Below are 22,500 nucleotides of genomic sequence, written 5' to 3'. Positions count from 1 at the left end.
ACACACACACACACACACACACACACACACACACACACACACACATATACATATGAGCGCGTGCGTATCAAAAGGACTGTCCATACTCCATTTCACAGAGATGGAACATTTATAAATGGCATGGAAGATTCAGACTCTGACAAGAGTTTGACCCAGAAAAATAGAGGCTAGAGACAAAAGCAGATCATGAGAGGCAGAGGGCCAGAGGAGCTGGGGACCAGGAGGCCGACTGCCACCCTCCCCTAGCCGTGCTCTGTTGCATATGCACAGTGACACAAAACATGCCCAGAATGGCAGACAAGAACGAAACTTGTCAGGGCACACACACACACACACACACAGATGCACACGAACGCACTATCAAAAACACACAACACACAGACACACACATACACTAGAATATAAAATGTATTAAAACAATATTTTTAATACTGTGTTTACTAACTCACAGTACCTCAATAGGGCTACAGTAAACACAACATATACAATAATTAATGTTTTCCTATATGTTACATTCATTACTATTTTATCATGTTCAGTCTATATTTACAGAGGTAATTTTAAGATATAACAGGAAACATTGTGAATAAAACTGCATCCTTATGTTCTCTGAGGAAACGAATGATGCATGCAGATGTCTAGTTCTGTATCTCACACTGATATAGATTTACAAAATGGTATTCATAAGTGTAGTAGTTTTGTATTATATACATTAATATATATGTTTTATATATATAGGGAATTGATTGTTTGAACACTTCTAACATGGACACAGACACACCCACCCACCCCCATACACACACAAACACAGTTTCGCTCTCTGTCTCTCTCTCTCTCACACACTCTCACACACTCACACACACACACACACACACACACACACACACACACACACACACACACACACACAAACAGAGGGGAAATAACTCAGTCTTCAAAGTGCTTGTCACTTGAATATATTTTGTTGTTGTTTTTCAACGTTCAAAAGCATAAAGAGTGTCAGGCCTCCTCGTTACAAGCACACACCCACACACCCCACACCCACACACACACACACACCCACACACCCACACACCCACACACCCACACACCCACACACCCACACACCCACACACCCACAGGCAAATGCTCACAGCCGTTAACCGTCCTAAAAAAATAGTGTCATCCCTCTTCGTTATCCCCGAGCAAATCCGTCAACTGAAAACACAAAATATAGCAGCCAAAAGAAAAAGAAAAAAGAGAGTGAAAGAGAAGAGAGAACGAAGAGGGACAGAAAAAAATTGTCGAGCGAGTCGAAGAGAGAGACGAGAATGTATGAAAGTTTAATGATCCTTTCTCACTCCAATCCAAAGGTGTAGAGAAGGAGAAAGAGGGAAGGCATGAGGGAGAGAGATAAGAAGAGAGGAACACAAAGAGACAGTGAGAGAGAGAGAGAGAGAGAGAGAGGGGTGTGGGGGTATAAGAGTGAGAAACACAGAAAAAGATGGAGAACTAGCTTGTTTTTTGTGTGGTGATTGAACTGCTGGCTGAGGTGGGGTGCCAGTTTATAATGGAGAAAACCACAAACAGCCGTGTCACCACAGACTGAGATAACAGCTGAGGGACAAGAAAAAAAGATGCAAAGGAAGGGAAGAGAAAAGAAAAGGAAGTCAAAAAAAGAGAGTGAGAGTGAAAGAGAGCGTGCCTCTCTTGGTGCCCACCTCGACTATGGCATGGGAGGCAGGGGGTCATGCATTATTCAGACGGAGCAGTGGACGCAATGAGAGCCCTCCAAACAAAGTGGACCAGAGCTGCTGAACTCCCTGACCCATGAGAGGCAGATGGGGAGAGAGAGAGAGAGAGAGAGAGAGAGAGAGAGAGAGATTAGGAAATCAACAGAACAAAAAAAGAGTGAGGAGATGAGGAGAGGGAGGGAGAAAGAGAGAAAGAAAGGAAGGAAAGAAAGGAGAGAAAAAGAAACCACTGAACTTCACCAGTGAAACAGTACTCCTGACCCCAACTCTTACAGTGCCCTCCCCTCCCCTCTCCTCTCCTACCCTCCCCTCTTTCCCTCCCCTCCTCTCCTCCCTCCCCCTTTCCCTCCCTCCTCTCCTACCCTCTCCCTCCTCCTCCCCTCTCCTCTCTCCTCCCTCCCCTCTCCTCTCCTCCCCTCCCCTCTCCTCTCCTCTCCTCTCCTCCCCTCCCCTCTCCTCTCCTCCCCTCCGCTCTCGTCCCCTGCTGCTCAGGGAGATCCATATTTAACGAGGACGCACAGAACATCTAGTGCCCGCTTCATTCTCCAGTCCACACACACTCAACGAAGATGGATACAATGGGCAGACACACACACACACACACACACACACACACACAAACTCTCCTTCTCCCTCACACATACACAAAATTCCTTCTCTCTCTCTCTCTCACACACACACACACACACACACACACACACACACACACACAATAAAATTGTAAAGGTAGTCTCCTGACTCATTAAGAGTCCTACAGCTCCAACCCAGCCCAGTCTGACAGCTGCCAGGTCCTAGAATATACTGAGTGCTCATGGGCAGTATGTCTGCCAGGGCCTGCAGTGAGTTATATTAGCAGACCTGGCTATATGACATAGCTTAAGAACCATCTGCCTTTCACAGGAGGAAAAAAAACCCTACTTAGCCCTGCTTTTTAAAGCACCGACTAAAAGCTCCATTCACACACACTTGTACCTGTTGACTTGTCAAGCACGTCTATGATAGACCAACACTGCCTGACTCTCAGGATATTTGTATGGGCTCTGCGTATGCATCCGTATGTGCTTAACTATATACTGTGTTGTGAAGCACCAGGTGAGTGGCGTTCAACAGCCCTCCATTTTCAGTGCTTGACTGGGGCACCTGGAATGTCGGAGCAGTTAGCCTCGGGCACAACGAGTACCTGGATGGATCCGTCTAAATGGAACATGCTTATCTCCGAGCACAGTCGGAGTCAGACTGAGCTTGTGTTGGTATTCCTCACTAAATGAGATGCTTGTTATCACTGTTTAGGTAACACCTGCCAAAGTTCACAAACACATTAAAAGCAACAGAAATCTGTTCTGTTCATTAAAAGCAACAGAAATTCTGCTTAAGTGATTACCCTGAAGCAAACTACCAAACCAAACCATTTTGGATATTTTTCAGGCCGGCACTTAACACTTAAAACCTCCCCATTCTGGGAAGTTCCTATTCTATTGCAACTGATATAGCTGAGCGTATACAGGCTTATTACTATGTAATTGATATGTAATAAACATGTCAATACTGGAACAACATGTCATAGTGACTTGGATTGAAACAGAAGGACTTCATTGTGTATTTGGTTATGCGAATAATTGCAAATTGGTGTTTCACTTTCATTTAAACGGTCCCTGATACAGACCCGTTCCATGATAACAAACATAGACTTTTTTTCTTCTATTTTCTATAGTTATATTTTCTATAGTTCTATAGATACTTCTATAGTTATTTTTTGTTCCATTCTACTTTAAAAGGAGAAATCCGGGGGCATGAACGTGGGGGCTCACATACATGCCCCCAGTGTAGCTGCCTGGATACTTTAGCTGTTGGAACTAGCAACTGGAGCTAGGTAAAACCAGTTGTTTTCCTTGAGAAACGGAGATCTATGTGAAAAATCACCAGATTGCTCCTTTAAGGTTATTTTTATTTTATTTATTTATCTATTTGGTAATTGTATATATAAAACATATATTTACGGTAAGATTTCCATTATCTGTTTCCTTCTGACACAAATCCTATACTCCTTGGCTCCACGGCGCTATCTCTGTATCCGAGGAAAGCGAGGAAGGATGTTCTCTGTGCCAGAAGCGGAACACCTGATTGAACCCCAATGGTCTCCAGAGGCCGTGGAGTCACCAGGGTTGGATGAGGATCGGCGCCTGCCCAGCCTGAGAAGCCTCTTCCTGGGCACAGGTCCCTGCCATCCTCCTCCTGCCCCCCCTCCTCTACCTGCCTCTTTCACCGCCCCAGTGGTACTAACTAAAGCCTGGGCACCTGCCAGCCACCTGCCTGCTACCCACATCAGAGAGGCGAATGAGAGGGGGGGAGGAGAGGAGAGGAGGAGGAGGAGGAGAGAGGAGGACAGAGAGAAGAGATTGAGTGAAGAAGGAGCTGGCATGCTGTGCGGGAGAGGGAAGGTGAGGGTGGGGAAGCGAGGAGGAGGAGGAGAGGAGGACAGAGAGAGGGAGAGGGAGAGGGAGAGGGAGAGAGCTGGCATGGTGTGTTGGGAGGACGGAGTGGTGTGGAGCCGTCTCTGAGTGAAGGGTGTGGGGGAGAGGAAACAAGGGGAGAGACATAAATAACATGTTTGCTGATGGTGTGTGTGTGTGTGTGTGTGTGTGTGTGTGTGTGTGTGTGTGTGTGTGTTGCACATGCACCAATGTATCACTGTCTCTATGTGTCAGAAGATGTACAAAAGTACTGTATGTCTGAATGTATACGTGTATGTTTGTGTGTGTGTGTGTGTGTGTGTGTGTGTGTGTGTGTTTGTGTGTGTGTGTGTGTGTGTGTTTATGAAAGAGTTGCAGGGTAAGTAAAAAGTAAATCAGTATCTCTGAGGAGCAGAGCAGAATAAATAAGAGCAGTGTGTGTGACGCGGGCACACACACAGAAAGAGAGAGACAGAGAGAGAGAGAGAGAGAGAGAACTACGGGAGAGATAGAGGGAGAGAGGGAGTGTGTGAAAGAGAGACATACATAGAGACAAACAAAGAGAGTGAAAGAGAGCAAGAGAGAGGGAGAGAAAGAGAGAAAGAAAGAGAGAGAGACCCACAATTGCTGGCCTTAAAGCAAGAGAAAAATACTTTTTGGGTCCAGATGTATACTGTGGTCTGTCCTCTGTGTACGTTTATAGTGCTTGTCTGCCTGCCTACACACACACACACACACACACACACAACATGACCCCCACTACTGTCTTTCCTTGGGGAGAGGAAGAGTCCATTTCCCCACTCTTCTCTCTACATTCTTTCACTGGCCCTCAATCTCTTTTTTCACTCACCATATCTGTCTCTCTTACACATTTTTTCCCAGTGTTTGCGTCTCTTGGATTTCCTGTTCACCTGCACAACCACTGCACTTGTTTCTTTGTGTCCTTCCCTCTCCTCTCTCTCAGACGACAGCACTGGCACACGCTGTACACATGCATGGTCAACCATCCTATACCTCTGACCACAGCTGCAAGGAGACATTACTGTGGCACTTTCTAATTCAACTCAGGTATGTGTGTGTGTGCATCTACGTGTGTGTGTGTGTGTGTGTGTGTGTGTGTGTGTGTGTGTGTGTGTGTGTGTGTGTGTGTTTGTGTTTGTGTGTGTGTGTGAGAGAGAGAGAGAGAGAGAGAGAGAGAGAGAGAGAGATATCATGCAATTCTACATGTTGTGCGTATCCTACTGTTTCCATCTGCAATCTAAGCTATGGTGTTTTCTCATTATACGGTACATGATCTTATGTGTACGTGTGTATTCATGTGGGTGTATGCCCATGTGTGTGTATAGGTCAGTGGTAAAGCCTGAAGTCAGATGAATCTGAATTTTTGCTTTCGCATCGATTGTTGCTGCTTGCACTATTCTCTTTTGCTATGCACCCAATAAGGTCAATCAGATTTCAGTGAAATACTTAACCGTGCTACTGCATTAGAAATACTGTCAAAGAGACATGCTCTTACCAAGCCAGTCGTTGAACTTCTTGACCTCACTGGGCAGGCCCAGCTCAGTGAAGTCTCCGGCGTGGATGAACACGTCACCGTAGGGCATGTGGATGGCGTCCGTGCGTGAGTGTGTGTCCGAGATGCACACAAAGCGCGTGTAACCAGGCGGTTTGGGAGTGTCATGTGGCAAAGGATCCACCCTGAGACAGAGTGATAGAGAGAGGGAGAGAGAGAGGGGGGGAGAGAGACAGTCAGACAATGGAAGACATAGACAGACACAAGGTAAAGCAGATAGACAAAGAGAAGGACAGACAGGACAAACAGAGAAAAGTCAAAAGTCAAAGAAAAGTCACCACCAGATATAAAAGGAGAGAGAGAGAAAAGAGAGAGAGAGAGATGAAGTGGGTGCAGAGAGGAGGGACACAGAGTTATCTTTGGTAAACATTCCAAAAAGTTATTTTGAAGTATCTTTTGAAAAACAGATCTAAAAAAAAATAACTCAAGAAAAAAAAAGACACAGAACTAGAAGAAGCCCCGAGCAGAAACTGAACAAGATGAACGCCGGTGACAACGGAGAGGTAAGACCATAGACAAAGGCCCAGTGGGAATCGGGAGCAGGGCGCCCCACTGTAGCAAGCGCGCAAAAGCAGCCACCACAGCAGCGACGGCGAGAGAGGCAGCAGCGTCACCATGTCTCCAGGGGGAGAGGGGAGACTTTTGAATAAGAGTGGCCCACTTTAGAGCTCCTCCTGCTGGGTCATTCAGCCCTCGTGCGCTGCCTGCTCGGCTGGTTCTCGCGGCAGCGCATACCTGCTCTAGGCGCGGAAGCTACAGAGGAGCACGCGGCTCCACGTACAACATGGTGGAGCATGAGTCATAAAGACAGAGGGAAAACACAAGGGAATACAGAGAGAGAAAGAGAGAGAGAGAGAGAGAGAGAGAGAGAGAGAGAGAGACGAGACGAGACGAGACAAGATGGGATAGGATGAGATGCAGAGGAGAGAATGTGAGACAGAACAATAAAAAAAGAAAAGGTGACAAAAGGAAATGAAAGGAAAAAGATAAGAAGAGGACAGGAAGGAGAAAAGAAAGGAAAAATAGTCCAACAAAGAGAAAGACAGATGAAACAAAGACTAAAATAAAGTTTCAGAGTTGGAGGAGAGAAAGAAAAAAACTTAAAAAGGAAGAAAGAAAGAAATTTAAAAAGAAGGGAGGGGAGAAAGACAGGAAAACCAAAAGTAAGAGAATGAAAGAAAGAAAGAAAGAAAGAAAGAAGAAAGAAAGAAAGAGGAAGGTGTTTGTAGTGAGGACTGACAGGTTTAAAAGAGCAGAAAAGAGAAGAAAAGAGAGCCCTCAGGCTGTCGCTCCATCTCACATGTGGACGTGCGGTGGCTGGAAGCGGCCCTGGTTGATGTTGTAGAAGGTGAAGGCCTGGGTGGGGTTGGAGCTGTACTCGTCCACCTCCACCACCCCGCGCGCTGCTCCACCTCTCTGCTGCTGCTGCTGCTGCTGCTGCCGTCGTGCCGCCATGATCTCTGACAGAGTGAACGCCATGGCAACGCCCGGCGCCGGGGCGACGGATGACGGGGCACTGGAGGGCGTGTCTGCTGCCTTGCGGAGCAAGGCGGAGCAAGGGTAGCGCTGGCTGCTGGCCTGGGATTGGGGGTCAGTTGAGCCGGGGGCCGCGTCTGAGGGGCTCCAGGCCCAGGGAGGCCCCTTGTCCTCAGTGTCTTGCCCGCCTTGCTGGCATCCGGCTGGGACGCGTTGATTGCATCCTGCCCCTGCTCTTCCTCCTCCAAAATACTCACTGGGCACCTGTCGGAGGGGGACAGTGGAAATACTTGTCTAGGGCCGGAGCTGTCAGCCGTGTTTCAAAATTAATTCAGTGCATGCTCTGAGCTTTGATTATCAAAACAGCCATAGTCACATATATGTGCATTTGAAACCACAAAAATCAATAAAATACAAAAATCATCAGAATACACTAGTTTTAGCTTTGTCATATTGTAATACATTATCTCTGGCACAATGCCCCCATTAGTGCACTGCATTTTCATAAAATACAGTATATCCTACAAAAAGCATCCAACAAGTCCTTGATGTAAGTCAAATGTGTATAATTGCACTTAGATTAACAGTGAACATGAAGATGAACAGTTGAAGAGTGAAAATGCAGGTTTATTACAGTTATTGAAAATATTCCTTCACCTTTCTTCTCATATAAAACTTCAGTCTTCTCACTCTCCTCAGCCGCTATAATTGCACAAGAGCAGAACTGCTGTAGCCTACTATCTCACAACACATTTATTAAATTACATCATTTCTATGACATTAATTAAATACAATTATGTTTTTAATGTTTTGCTTACAATTTGCTGTTGGATTCTCAGGAACATATTACACAAATGTATTATATTATACAAACATAATACCTTGACATAACTTCTATATGCAACATGGCACCCTGTCGAAACTGAAACTGCTATCTAAAAAGTATTTAAATAGACCAGTGGTTCACACATAGTTCACTGGTTTGAGAAATTTCTGTAATGAGACAATGATATATGTTGAAAATAAAGCTGGCTGTTGAACCTTATACTGATTATCAAAATAGAGAATAGCTATTTTATCACGCAAGAAAAAGGATGACAGTAATAGCAATTTTGGCCCATTTAATATTATGGTGGACATCCTCTATTTTAAGGCGAAAAGGCAATTTGGAACTTAAATGACACATCATACGACGTTTTAAAAACGTTTAAATCTCTTTTATACCTTTCCATGAACTTCGTAAGGATATGACAACTTGCTGCCACCCTTCTAGTGTTAACTACAAAGGATTAGTGCTGCTCACAGACCGGACCTACAGTATGGTCAACTCCATGCGCTCCAAATTAAACCTTCCGACCGAAACTCCGACTGACAGCACTGTTTTGATATGAAATGCTGCCTTGTCCTATCTCAATTGCTGGAATGAATCAATTAAGTTGTTAATTTCACTGAACATACATAATGTGTGGATGTTATCCGATAACGTAAACTATCTACTGAAATACAACATATGAGACGAAGCCCCTACGCACTCAATCAGGGATGCATCCCAGCAAGCTATCTTCGCTGCAGTCGCGAAGAAGAAAAACAACCAACCTGGACTGTTTGAGCCTCCCAGCTGAGACGTCAGATGGGGATTCGTGGTAACGGAGATTTTCCGGTGATCTCTAGGCCTATCCGCTTCAAAAATCAATGGGGAAATGAGAGAGGTCAGAGATGTGAGACTGCCGCTCGCGAGTCGCGCTTGTTGGTTTGAACGGGCTCCGCGTGGTTCCCCGGTTTGTGTTTCGCTGTGCACTCGCTGAGACACTCCCCCTGACTGGCGCTCTCGTACTCTGGATCTTTCTAGCTCCTCAGCGCAGCGCAGCGCACGCAGGGAAATGGAACGATCAGAAGCTGGCCAAGGGGGGCTAGGGGTTTTTGATTATTTGAGGGAGATGGCGCTCTTTGATGTAGAGAGCACTGTCATTGTCGAAGAAATTAGTGTTTGAATTGCGAAGATTCCCCCAAGCCTACTTTAGGATACAGTTTCTTATCACACTAATCTCTCACTACAAATCCAATGTGGACCGTTTTATTTTCATCAATCCATCCTTATTCCATATAAATTCATTCTAATTGTCAGTAATATGACACTATTTTTTCGGGCTGTAATGGTGAATGTTTCATTATATTATAAATGTAATTGTTAGTGCTGGTAGTCGAACAATCGCATTTTTAGGCGAGATTATACGAGTTTCCTCTGCTGTGCGTAATGCTTATTTGAGATACATGTTGTATAGCCCCACAAATGAAACCTTGGCTACATTTTGAGACAGCAACTGCAATGAGCGCCTCTTGAAGGTAGATGGAAAACTTCCTGTGCTCTATTGAGATGGTGAGTTTTAAACACGCTCCCAGGTCACCAGGGAGATTCGTGGCAAAGGTCGACACTTTGCTCAGTCTCTTTTCAGGGAAATATGAATTCTGATTATTTAATAGATATTGCCTTTTACCACGCAGCTTATCTTCATTTTTGTTTACTATTGCAGTGATTTTTTTTTTAGTTAAACACCAAGGCAATCAATTTCTCACAATTCATCGTAAACGCTCAATAACATGTAGGCCTAGCTCTAATTAATCTTGAAGATATATACAATAATACAGTAGGAATGATAATAATAAGTAATGCTCTCTGTTGCACCCGTTGGATATCCTCAAGCATTTTAAGAGTAAACTCGGCCGGTGGCATTGCACTAACTATCCTTCCCAGAGAGCCGCGCGTGGCTACGCACCGAATTTAGAACTGGCAGTTTTTTGGGTTAGGCTAGCCAAGCCAACTCTTACTTTGATTACTGTAGACTGTACAGAAGAACAGACTTGAAGTTGGAGTGTGTGCTATGGTGGAACCGAGGCGAGGCAGTGTAAAGAGATACATTTCAAACTAAAATATTTTGGTAAATGGTTTTGATTAGACTGTATCTGAAAGAAGAGTAAAATCTCAAAGGGACAGCTGTGTGGTTGAGAACCGGTTTTCACACAACCTATGGTTATTTAATAGCTGCTTTATTTCTCGCCATCGCATTTGAACACTTATGCGCATTGAGGTGAAACTCAACGGGTGACGGGTGTACCCTTGTGGAGATTCTAAGAAATTCAGCGAATGAAACCTGACTATAACACTAGGTGGCAGTGAAGCTATATATAAACTACCTTGTATTCAGATAACATGGTAAGGGTAGTGAAGTCCTGTTAGAATACCACTGACTCGAGCAAACAGCTGTGGTCCAGAGTCAGCTACAGTAATATTGCAACAGAATACTAAGATAGATGAGTACACAGACTTTAGGAATGTCTTAGAGAGACACCATTTCGGCCAACAGACTAATCAGAGACATTGTGTTTAGGCTACAATGCTGTTGCAGCTGTGAAGAACGCCTCATCCTTGTTTGGTTAAAGTGGAATTCTGTAATGACGATGGTTTAATTCCCTCTAGGACATTTCCTTTATAAATAGGCTATGCCTCTGTCCAGCATTGCATTAGTTACTGCTGCAAAAATTTGGTCTAAGTTAAATAACCTTATGCTTATTCCAAAATCTTCTCAGTTGAAAGTGTGACTGATGACAGTCTGGTTATAAATAAATCTTTATCTCATGATTAATTAACCATAAGCATAAACATTCACATACATTTAACTTTCAATACTGCCTCATCATCTGGCTCTGACCTCCATTTTCTTTGCTGGACAGTGAAGGCACACAGACACAAACACACAGACCAAGTGCAACAGCTCCAGTTTTCGTATGATTTATTATTAAAGTGAGACCTTAACAATAGTTTCTTTTTCCTTTGTTGACACTCTCTGCCACTTGTTTGTGGGGAAATAGGAGAATGGGGATGACACACACACACACAAACACACACACACACAAACACACACACACACACACACACACAAACACATCACATGGCCGACTGACGTTTTATCTTTTGTTGTTTCCTCTACATGAACATCATAAAATACATTGGTGTGGAAAGCATTAGTATACACTGTCATATCTATACAGTGGGCCTCTCTCTCTTTCTTCTCTTTTTCTCTATCCCTCCTTCTCTTTCACACTTCTGAATAACAAAACAATGAAAACAGTGTTTGGGAGAGTCGTGTGAGTCTCTCGTTCCTTTACAACTTGTTTCCCCTCTAACATGGTAAATATTAATTTACTATTTAAAATAAAAAGAAAAGAAAAACAAACAAACAAAAAAGATGCCAACATTTTTACATCATTTACACATTAGTAATGATAAAGCTTAGAAAGTCACCAGCAGCAACCTTAATTATTCCTCTCAGCTTAAAGGAGTACCGTCACACCGGTGTGACGGGAATGTTGGGAAATGAACGTTCTAAAGAATATCTGGGTTCATTCAGAGCCACCATGCACACACAGAGCCACTTCTCTGTGTGTGCATGGTTCATTTCTGAATGCTGTGTATGAATTACATGCTAGGCTACATGCTTTGTTACACGTGTGTGTGTGTGCGTGTGTGTGTGTGCGTGTGTAAGGGGAATATTCTGAATGCTTGGGCTTATTTTTAATAACACATCTCATACATTCTTGATCCATTGTCAGAGTACAAAGAGATATGGATAGCCATTCTTTCCCAAACAGATATATAATCAAATGCACAAAAACTCAAAAGAAACTAAACAACCACACAGCGTGACAGTCCAGATGCTATGAAAGCTTCTGCATGTGTCTTTGTATGAAGAGGCCATAGATAAGTTTTGCATAACCAGGTGAGGGAGCTGATGAAAGGTTGGGGGTCGGGGGAGAGGCACCTGTTTGCTGTTAGTCTGCTACTCTTTGGTTTTGGGATGGAGGGTCCTTTTCACTCTTCCTCTAATTCTATCTCTCTTTCTCTCTGTCTGTTTTTCTCTCTCCCTCTGTTTCTCAGGCTGAATACTGGGCAGAGTGGAGTTTACACAGTCCCCACTGAGACACTAGTGGCGGCAGAGCTAGCTGCAGGAATGCTTGCAATAATAAGTGCTTATTTGAACAGAAAAAAAAGAAAGCAGAAAAAAATATTGTCGAAAAAAAAAAATTTGAGATGGCCTTTCCATGATATTTCACCACCATTTCACTGAATCACTTTTCAGCATGTTCTCTCCTCTCTCTCTCTCACTCACTCCTGTCCAGTCCAAAAACACCTCAAGAGGAATGGACAGACCACTGGAGGATGCCTTTATTGTTAACAGGGTTTGGGGGGTTGTTTCAAGCTTAGCTCATGGATGTGTCATCTGTATTTTTAAGGGACTGCTCACGCTCCTTGGTAAGGCCAAGGCATACTTCCCTCCCTCCTTGGGGGATAGTGTTATCTGCCTCCTAAATGAACCGCCGAAACACACACACACACACACACACACACACACACACACACACACACACACACACACACTCATTGTTCCGCAGTGCCACAACCTCTGTGTTTTTAATCACACAATGCCTGGGGAGAGTTCAAGCAGCCCAGAGAGGAGTTTTTCATGCGCTCAACCAACTATGTGGGGAAGTGAAGAATGTTAAAAGGGATATTGAGACAACATTAAATAACGCTCTCCAGAGGAAAATGAAAACTACGTAGGAAATCTCTCCGAGTGCCGTCTTCTCTAATGCAGCTTGAGTTTGTCCGTTTTTTTTTCTCTTTGCAACTGGATTATCGCAGATCTACCAGGTCAACAAAAAAGGACTACAACACCTACAGTATTTTGGCTTCTTTCTACACATAGTATATCCTTTTCTCCTCTATCTGAAATGTGTTCCCTCTCTCTCTCTCTCTCTCTCTTTGGGTGATATACATCAACTAACTGCATTGCAAAACTTCAAAAGTCATCACTCCTAAACTAGCCGACAGTTATCTCATACATGTGCATATACACTATAGTCTAAATCTCTCTCTAGCACACACCACATAAACACACACACACACACACACACACACACAAATACACACACACACACACACACACATACACACACACACACACACACACAAAAAAATCCCATTAAATACATTCTAAGGATAAGTGTACTGTATGTAGCATTACTTGTTAGTTAACTATATATTTATAAACCTCTTGACTCCATCCTATCCACCACAGCCCTGATTCCTTGTACCTTTTATTCCATCACAAAATAGGGTTCATTGGGTTCATTGCAGGATTGGCTGATTAAAGATCAGCAATGGGGGTACCAAAAATATATGGGAGATGACATGATATATAGTCTGGAGTCGATAGTCGATAGCCAATTAGGAGGATGTCATGATGAGGCCGTGACAGCTTGTCTTTGTGCCCAGCACAAAGCCGTTCCATGTTAGGTTAGAGTTTAGTTCTTGTGGGAATATGTGAACTCTCTTCAATCAGAGTCCATGACTTTTGCCTCACTTCTAATGGTATTACACAGCCACAAGTACTCCCATCAGTAATAAGTCCAGGTCAACAACTTCTGCCCTCTTGAAAATGGAACTCTGCTCTCAAGAAAAACACAAAGGCTAAAGATACACAGAGCGTCTACCCTCATAAACTCCACTGGATTGCAAATATTCTGGGCAAGGTGACCATGTTCTTGAGACAAACAAGCAAACAAAACAAAATAAATCTCCATGGCAAACAAACAATAACAGACTCTCTTAGGAATACAATGTCCACTGACCATCCAACATTCAGTGCCATTCTCTCGCTTCTCGTCCTTGCTAAGATTGGGCTGGATATAAATCTACGGTAGTTTGGACTAACTGTATACGTGGATACATTGTAAATGGAAGAAGCTTGCACTTTGTGCCATCATATGAGAAACTTTACACTAAAAGTCTTTCTTTCTCTCTGGCAGCTAACAAGCTAGCTTGCTGTACAGAATGGTGAAATGGTGCAAATTCAAAACTGCCACTATTCCACTGCTGATATATATCTTCCCTTCAATTGACGATCATTCAGACAAAAGTTCACAAAAGATTACAGAGGTAATTTTTACTCTCAGGACTGAGTCATTCAGAGGTGAGGAAAAAAGGAAGATGCACAGATTATTACTTTCTTTCTTTCTTTCTTTTTTTCTTACTGTTTTTATTTCTCTTCCTTCCTTCTTCACTTGTTTCTTTCTGTCAAAGGAATCCAATACTGAGTACCGTGAGAATGTGGGTAGTTTTTTTTTCTTCTTTTTTTTCTTTCAAACCAACAAAACCAAGATGAAACATTTCTATACAACACAAACATAAGGAAAAACTTAGAATTTCTTTCTACAGTTTACAATATAAAATTCAAGTGCAATTGAAGTTCCAAATATTAGCTACATAACATACATTTCCATCGTAACCTCTGTTACTTGCAGGTAGTTTTTTTTATTATCTTGTTATATAGTTTAAAATCTACTATATAGACTTTCACTTTCTTTGTCTTTCATAATGTAAGCACAGCACAAGCTGAATTAGTTCAGGGTCTCATAAAAGGTTCACTTTACCCATCTTACAATGGCTGAAAAACTTTTAAGCGCACCAATCATTTTACATCCTCTATCTCTCGTGCATGTAAGGGGCCATAGGAAGAAAATCAAAGGAAAAAATAGCCGGCAAGATATATTGTATGTGAATATGAATGTACTAGCATACCTTAGCTATGCAGTTATAAATTCATACATATTCACATACACACACACACACCAAACATGCACACACACACACACACACACACACACACAACACACACACACACACACACACACACACACACACACAAATACATTCACAGACACATTTGCATATTCTCTCTCTCTCTCACACACACACTCTCTCACACACACACACACACACACACACACACACACACACACACACACACACACACACACTTACATATTTATATCAAACATCCATAATGTGGGGTTTTGCTAGTACTAGCACATATAAATATTTTAAAAATAATAAACTAATAAATGAAATCAAATAAAACAAACAAACACATTAAAAATCAAATAAAACAAACAAAAACAAAGACGAACTTATCAAAAAAAGAAAGAGTTTAAAGTCAAAACAAGGACTTTAAATGTCTAGGGGTGTTCAGTCTTTTTCCTTTACGTATCATGTGGAATTGTGGAAGCTACAGCTAGCGAGCAAAAACAATAGGGGGCAGTAGAGAGTGTGAAAGGGGCACATTTAGATGTGCGGGGCGGTTCAAGGACCTGGAGTGATCTGGGGACCTATTTGTACGGTCGGAGGAACCTTGACACCTTGGAGCGGAGGAACTTGATGAAAGAACGTGGGAACATTTCTTTGGACTCCTGAACGGTGTACTTGAAGTAGTTGTGGGGGTGAGCCAACACGTCGAACAGCGCCTTGATTAGTTTTTTGTCCTGGGGGAGGAAGCAAAATACCAGACATGGGTCACATGCTTGGACGAGCTCGCTGTAACCAAACCTTCACAGGAACTTGCACTCACAATCACGCTAAGACTGATTGCAATGAAGTCATTCTGAATACAAACAAAATAAATACATGACTAAACTCATAAGGGAGAGGTGTAACTAGTTTGTCACATTATTATCACATGTCATCATTAATTAGGTCACTATAGCACTGTTTATTGAGAGGAGACTCACTTTCAGTATCTCCTGATGATTCTCTGAGGCGTAGAGTCGACCGTCACGGACAATGTCCTCAATAAGTTGCTGGTAGTCCTCTAAAAAACACAGCAGGGTAAGTTCTTGTAAATAACATACATTTATTTGTTTGTTTGTTTATGTGGTGGGTACACAAAAGTAGATGCTTTAAGTTTTCAATTGTGTCTGGGAGTCTGACCATCATAGGTCACGTAGGGCACTTGGAAGCCTTTGCCGCTGTTGCCCTCGTTGGACTTGAACTGGATCCACAGCTTGCGGGAGCGCGAGGTGAAGGCGATGGGCCGCTCATACGTCTGGCACGTCTCATAGGTGGTGATAGAGGTGGGCAGGGCTGAAGGGGAAAGGGAGGAGTTTACTGCATATAGACCTTTTGTACTGCATAAACAAACATGTGCCTTCCTAAGGCATTTCCTGTGGTACAGAAAACGTTTTGTAAAGCATTACGCTAAAGTCTGATTTATTTTCAATTCTGCTGTTTTGAACATTTCAACCGGAAATCCTCTAGGAACAGATTGAATGGGTCTATACTGAAGGGATGCCTGCTGAAAGTGGTTTATTTTCTTTCTACCTTTTTGTCCTTTTGGATTACATAAATGCAAATTGGACTGAACACAGATTTCCAGTGTGAGTGATAAAACCTCCTATCTCAGTTGAACACATACTGTACATGTTCTTAGTTTTGTTTATTTATTCTGAAGAAGGGCATTCACTAAGGGCCTCACATACAGTAAATGTAAACAAAATAGGTAATTGATAAATGCTAAATTGACAGATTGCCTCAGGTCATCATACCGCTCTTTCTCATGACAAGCACGTCTCCACACTCATCCTCGATGGGAAGGAAGATCTCGGGCACGACGATAAGGATGCGTCTCTTGTTGGGCGGGTTGATGGTCCAGATACAGTCCACGTTGGATGGATAGTCGCCGGGGTAGTTGGGAGACTCGATGTAGCCCATGAGCTCCCCCAGCTCTCCACCACACATCTGATCTGAGGAGACCCAAAGAGAGAGAGAGACAGAGAGAGAGAGGGAGAGAGAGGGAGAGAGAGAGAAAGAGAGAGAGAGAGTGAGCACTCCTGAAGGACTCACTGTGCAACCTCACAATCTTAACAGATATTTATCATTCGATATGCAGTCACAAATTTACTTTCCTTTATTTTCAAGTTCAACATGCCTGGACTTTCTTGGTGTTTTTGCACTGGTAAGCACACATATATGAACTCTATCTGAAGTTATTTTCTTACTTTTGCAGTGAGACACGTTGGTGGCGCCATCAAAGTCGGTGGTGGTGTTCCCAGGGCAGTTGATACAGTAGTTCTGGCCGAACTCGGACTGGTAGGTCCCCACCGGGCAGCGGATACAGCGGTGCGTTGTGGAGTTGTAATGGTGTCCAGGAGCACAGTGAACTAATACAAACACAGATGAGAGAAGCATTTCAAAACATGCCACTTGCACCAGTGGTCACAGGACTAGAGTACTTGATCAGTGAGATGGATTACTGAGGTGGTCTAAACTGTAACTTTAATTCACTGAACTATTTCAGTGGACAAACTGACATCTAATTTTGGCATGCAGTGTGTTTCTTTCTTCAACAGTCTACAGTCAATCAAATCAAATACCCACTGAAATGTTTCCTAGTCACCTGTGTCAATGATAACTAGCACAAGCTAGCCCAAGCTAGATGAAGTGTGACTTACCTTGATGTGCTGAACTTCAATATTTATTTGAACTACTCTAGTGGAGGAATTGACCACCTAATTCTGACATATGGTGTGTTTCTTGCTGCTGCAGTCAACAACGTAAAATTGAGTGTGTTTAGCCTCATCCATCCAGCACAAATCACAAAATGGCGGTGTATTATAAGACATTTAGAGAGAGAAGGGCGTGATCAAATGTAGTAAACAAAGCTGTGCATTCAAAACAAGCCCAGCCCAGTGCTATATAATAATGTGTCAGGACACCGTGAAGTATCTCATGTTAACTTGTTTACTAGATAAACTGGAACCTAACCAATTGACTTATGGGTATTGTAGTCTATTGTAGTCTGCTTCCCCTACCTTTGGCCTCGCAGTCTTTAAAGGACGTGCTGCCCACGTGCTTGGTCATGAGGCCACCCCCACAGGGGAAGCACAGCACTCGGCCCGGCTCTGGCTGGAAGGTGCCCAGGGCACACTGCTGGCATGGCCGGAACCCATCCGAGGAGAAATGCCCAGGGGGACACTGGCCTAAAGGGGAGAGTGGGCACAGAGTGGGCATACCGGGGAGCAGGAGAAGGGGAGCTGAGCTTGAAAATCAGCATACATGCAACATACATAGACACATACATCACCACAATAGTGAAGTCACTGTCAACACACACACACACACACACACACACACACATGCACACATGCACACACACACACACACACACACACACACACACACACACACACACATGCATGCACACATACACACACACACACACACACATACAGGCACATACACATAAATATATCCTAGCAATCACCAACACACAGAGAAACATAAACACAGACTCACCCCCACACTCAGAGACGTTCTTGGCCCCGGTGATGCCCTGTCCCTCCGTGCTGGGGCAGGGCTCACAGGACAGCTGGCCCTCCGTGTCCTGGTAGGTGCCCGGGGGACACTGGACACACTGCTCCTGCCCCCCGCTGTAGAACGTCCCCACCCCACAGCTGACTAGGAGGCCATCACACAGGGCAGTCAGTGAGTATACCAACATCAACAACAACACATTGCATTTATATATAGAGCTTTTTCGAGACACCCAAAGCGCTGCACAGTGAAGGGCGAACACCGCTAACTACCACTAGTGTGTGCAGCACCCACCTGGGTGATGCACGGCAGCCATTTTGTGCCAGAATGCTCCCCACACACCAGCTTGAGGTGGAGAGTGAGGGAGTGAATGAAAGAGGCAATAACAATGGAGGATGATTAGGGGGCCAGATTGAACGAGCCAGATTGGGAATTTAACCAGGACACCGGGGAACCCCCTTCTCCCTGCTCCCTAACAACATATAGAACTATACAATCCTATCCTGCAGATGTGCACCTATTCTACATAGACACATACAGTACACATTAGATTATCACTGTACACTCATAGTACAAAAACATAATATACTTCATTTTGACAGTTGACTAAAAACATTTTAGGGAATCTTTTTTAAGATCTTACATGGACTTGCGCCTCCCCCAGTGAGTGAGTTCATGGTGTGGAAGGGCAATAGCAAGAGGGCAACAAGGGCAAACACTAGAGGGCGCTGTGTCGTACAACATAGATGTAGCAAGATGGGTGAAGCTGTTTTCTCAGCCAGAGCAACACAGCTCTGGAAAAGTTTACCCTCAGACTGAAGAGAAAGTTATGGCTACCCAAGATTTAAACACAAACTTAAGACCTGGCTTAAAGCAAACCAAATATGTGACCATAATGGACTTTGTGATCATGTGTAATCATAGAATAGAACAACTGAGCATTTAAAGACTCTAGAATAGAACAACTGAGCATTTAAAGACTCTGCCTTGCACCTATGTTTATTGCATTGTATGATTTCCACAGTGTGTCTTTGTCTTATTTGTTGTCTTATCTGTTGTAATCATGGTTGCACTGTCTGTTTAATGGGTGCTCACTGGACTGATCTGGGCACCAGCCTGCATGACTCTCCTGTATTCACCTGTCTTATAATGACTCGTCTGACATACTGTACCTGCTTTGCTGTCTTAGGTGCCGTCATTTGACTGTCTACAGAACTTTGTACAATTCTCTGTTTGAACTGAAGCTCTGAATCTTTTTTCCCCCACTCTCTGAGTCTTTCAGGGAGAGCTTTAATTTTACATGCACTACAGACTGCCTGCACCATTTTGAAGTAGATGTTGAAGTAAATGTTTGAACAGCAGTAGTACCATATATATAAGTAGTACCCTTTGCAGTTATACTCTGAATGTAAGTAGAATGACAGGATGGATGAAGCTTTATCTTTGAAGCTTTATAAAGTCTTAATAAGCCCTTGTATATTTTACAACAGCTGTGTGTTAAAAAGCTCACCTGGCAAAATTTTTGAAACACCTGTAAACATCCAGACTACCTGTCCAGAACAGAAGCATATGTAAGGGACTACATATCCCATGATTCTCACCACATTTGCCGTCTATGAGGACCTGGCCGGTGCTGCAGGACTCTGTGTCTTCTGACTGGCGCGCTGCCCGCTGTGCCACCTCATACACGGTGCCCGAGAACTGGATGTAGAACTGCTGCTTGTTAATGGACTTGCGGAGGGTACGCATGGCATTCTGCAGCCGCTGTTTGGTCTTCTCCCGCACGCAGTCCACATTACACGAGTCTGGAACACACACACGCACACAAACACACACACTTTTGTCTAACCATGTGTTTCCACACAAACACATATATCTGCAGACTTTGTATGGTTATGGTGCAAAACACCATGCACCATGTTCTTTATGTTCCATAGTGAGAAAAACTTAATAATAAGTAAACCTATACACTCTAATACTAGTTATTGGAGTAAGATACACACACACACACACACACACACACACACACACACACACACACACACACACACACACCTGAAGCCTCCTCCTCCTTCATTTCCATCTCAAACTCGGCAGTGATGTGGGACACCTCTTTGGAAGGAGACTTGCGCCCGCGCCGCCTCTTCTTCGACGAGTCACATTTCAGGTTGACAAACGTGACCTGGCAGTCGTCTGTGCAAGGGAACTGTCCCCCTAGGACGAGGGAAGGGGGGTGGGTGGGGGGGGGAGAAGGGTAGGAAAGGAGGGTGGGGGGGTAGTAGAATGAGAGACACAAATACTTAAAAAGTTTGCACACTTTTAGAATCCTTCTTTTTTTATCTGCATTTTACTTTGTCATGCTTGGCAAAACAAACGCTTCGACCTTGCGGTCTTCTGAAAAAAAAGAAAAAAGAATGATTCGAAAAGTGTGCAGACCTGGGATGTGCAAAATGACCTCCTTCAACTAGAATGAGTAGAATGAGAGAAACATTCTTTCCACAAAAAAATGGAGAAAGAAACATTGAACCTGAACACTGGGAATGGTGGGTCACCAGGGCTAAACGGTCGACAGAGTTTTATCTGTGGTTTTGGTATGTAACGGGCCAGAATTTGGCCTTCTTTTTGGAATACCAAAATTATTAACCAAGCATTACCTGATGGAAAATGTGACATTATATTACCTCAAGGGGGGAGAGTGGAAGTTTTGTGTACCTGAAGAACTGGCAACCAGGGTCGTTACTATGTGTTGACGTCAAACTATTGGTGACTATAGCTTTATGTAACAGCTTAAAGGGAAAGCATTAGTCACATCATTGATGCAAGAGATTTCTTCCTTTGGAAGTCATTGATTGATGCGAAACATTTTTCCTTTGAAAGTCATTTGATAACTGTTGTTGATGATGATTCAAGAGGTCCTTCAAGAGATTTGTATCTTTCATACAGTATTCTTAGATACCCCTGTCACCTAGGGCAGGGGTGACTCTATCTGGGCTATTGGACATCTTTTGGTCTTTATTAACAAACCTCCTTTGTGGTGTGTCTATTACTAGATCTCCACAGTTTCCAAGTGTCCACAGTGGAACTACCATATATGCAGATGTGGTAGTGTTTGTGAGAAGTTAAGCTGACAAGGTCAATTTTGCTGTGAACTGTGAGCAGCTTGTAACAATCCTTCTTAATTACAGTGCATGAAAATCGTTCAGTCTTATTATTATTATTATTATTATTATTATTATTATTACTTAAACATTATACTATACATTAAACTATCTGTCTATCAACAACTTTTAAACTATTTAGATTCAACTTTTCAATTAAACTATCAACATTCATTAAACTGTGTATCAGCATCAATTAAACTGTCTGCTTATCAACATCCATTAAACTATCTGTCTAGCAAGTTCCATTAAACTGTCTATCATTATCCATTAAAACAATCTACCTATCGACATCCATTAAACTATCTATCAACATTCATTAAATTATCTGTCTATCAACATCTATTGAATAATCTGCTTATCAACATCCATTAAATATTCTGTCCATCAACATCCATTAATTAAACTATCTGCCTATCAACATCCATTAAATGATTTGCTTATCAGCATGCGTTAAAATATCTGCCTAGCAATGATTTTTAAACTATCTACATTCAACTTTTCAACTATCTACTTTTAAATTATCAACATTCATTAAAACTATCATCAAAACTCATTAAACTGTCTGTCTACACCACCATGTCTATCCTAGCAATACCTTAGTAGCCATCTGTTTTAACTATAAAATGATATCACAGTTACATCACAATGTTTTCATTTTCATGCACTGGTAATTCCTTGGAATTGAATTTCTAGTTAATAACAATTCATCTCAGCATTGTGTTTACATACTGTGCAAACTGCAGATCCGAAATGATGATATAACTTCATAATTTTGTGAACCCTATATCTCTGTGTCTCCGCCTGTGCTTACCTTGCAGGCTTTGTTTGGAGGTCTCCCTGTGCTTCTCCTTGTTCCTGGGCCTCAGGTGACATTTGGCATCTTTAATCTTGAATCTGGCCTTCT

The 22,500-nt window shown here is 43.0% G+C and overlaps 2 protein-coding genes across 3 annotated transcripts in view; both read right to left on the bottom strand.

Annotated features, from left to right (window-relative positions):
* Positions 1-9,076, bottom strand: part of mpped1 (metallophosphoesterase domain containing 1) — a 46,703-nt gene extending 37,627 nt beyond the window's left edge. Inside the window, exons 1-4 of the mRNA XM_048267936.1 lie at positions 8,829-9,076; positions 7,890-7,934; positions 7,057-7,496; positions 5,700-5,881 (exon numbers count right to left, since the gene is read on the bottom strand). Of these exons, the coding sequence (XP_048123893.1) occupies positions 5,700-5,881; positions 7,057-7,496; positions 7,890-7,901 (634 nt within the window). The 5' untranslated portion in view covers positions 7,902-7,934; positions 8,829-9,076. The remainder of the gene's footprint in view (positions 1-5,699; positions 5,882-7,056; positions 7,497-7,889; positions 7,935-8,828) is intronic.
* Positions 9,077-15,015: 5,939 nt separating this feature from the next.
* Positions 15,016-22,500, bottom strand: part of scube1 (signal peptide, CUB domain, EGF-like 1) — a gene marked incomplete in the record, with an annotated part of 93,413 nt that continues 85,928 nt past the window's right edge. The window contains 10 exon segments of one of the 2 annotated variants that reach the window (XM_048267913.1): positions 15,016-15,608; positions 15,855-15,934; positions 16,054-16,206; positions 16,668-16,865; positions 17,121-17,282; positions 17,934-18,101; positions 18,418-18,579; positions 20,037-20,240; positions 20,491-20,649; positions 22,408-22,500. In XM_048267913.1, the coding sequence (XP_048123870.1) occupies positions 15,456-15,608; positions 15,855-15,934; positions 16,054-16,206; positions 16,668-16,865; positions 17,121-17,282; positions 17,934-18,101; positions 18,418-18,579; positions 20,037-20,240; positions 20,491-20,649; positions 22,408-22,500 (1,532 nt within the window). 2 annotated transcript variants of the gene reach the window in all.

Source organism: Alosa alosa, chromosome 17, assembly GCF_017589495.1.
Source record: "Alosa alosa isolate M-15738 ecotype Scorff River chromosome 17, AALO_Geno_1.1, whole genome shotgun sequence".
NCBI classification, from domain to species: Eukaryota; Metazoa; Chordata; class Actinopteri; order Clupeiformes; family Clupeidae; genus Alosa; species Alosa alosa.
Note: the sequence above shows the minus strand (reverse complement) of the source record. Positions and strands in the feature narration are given on the sequence as shown.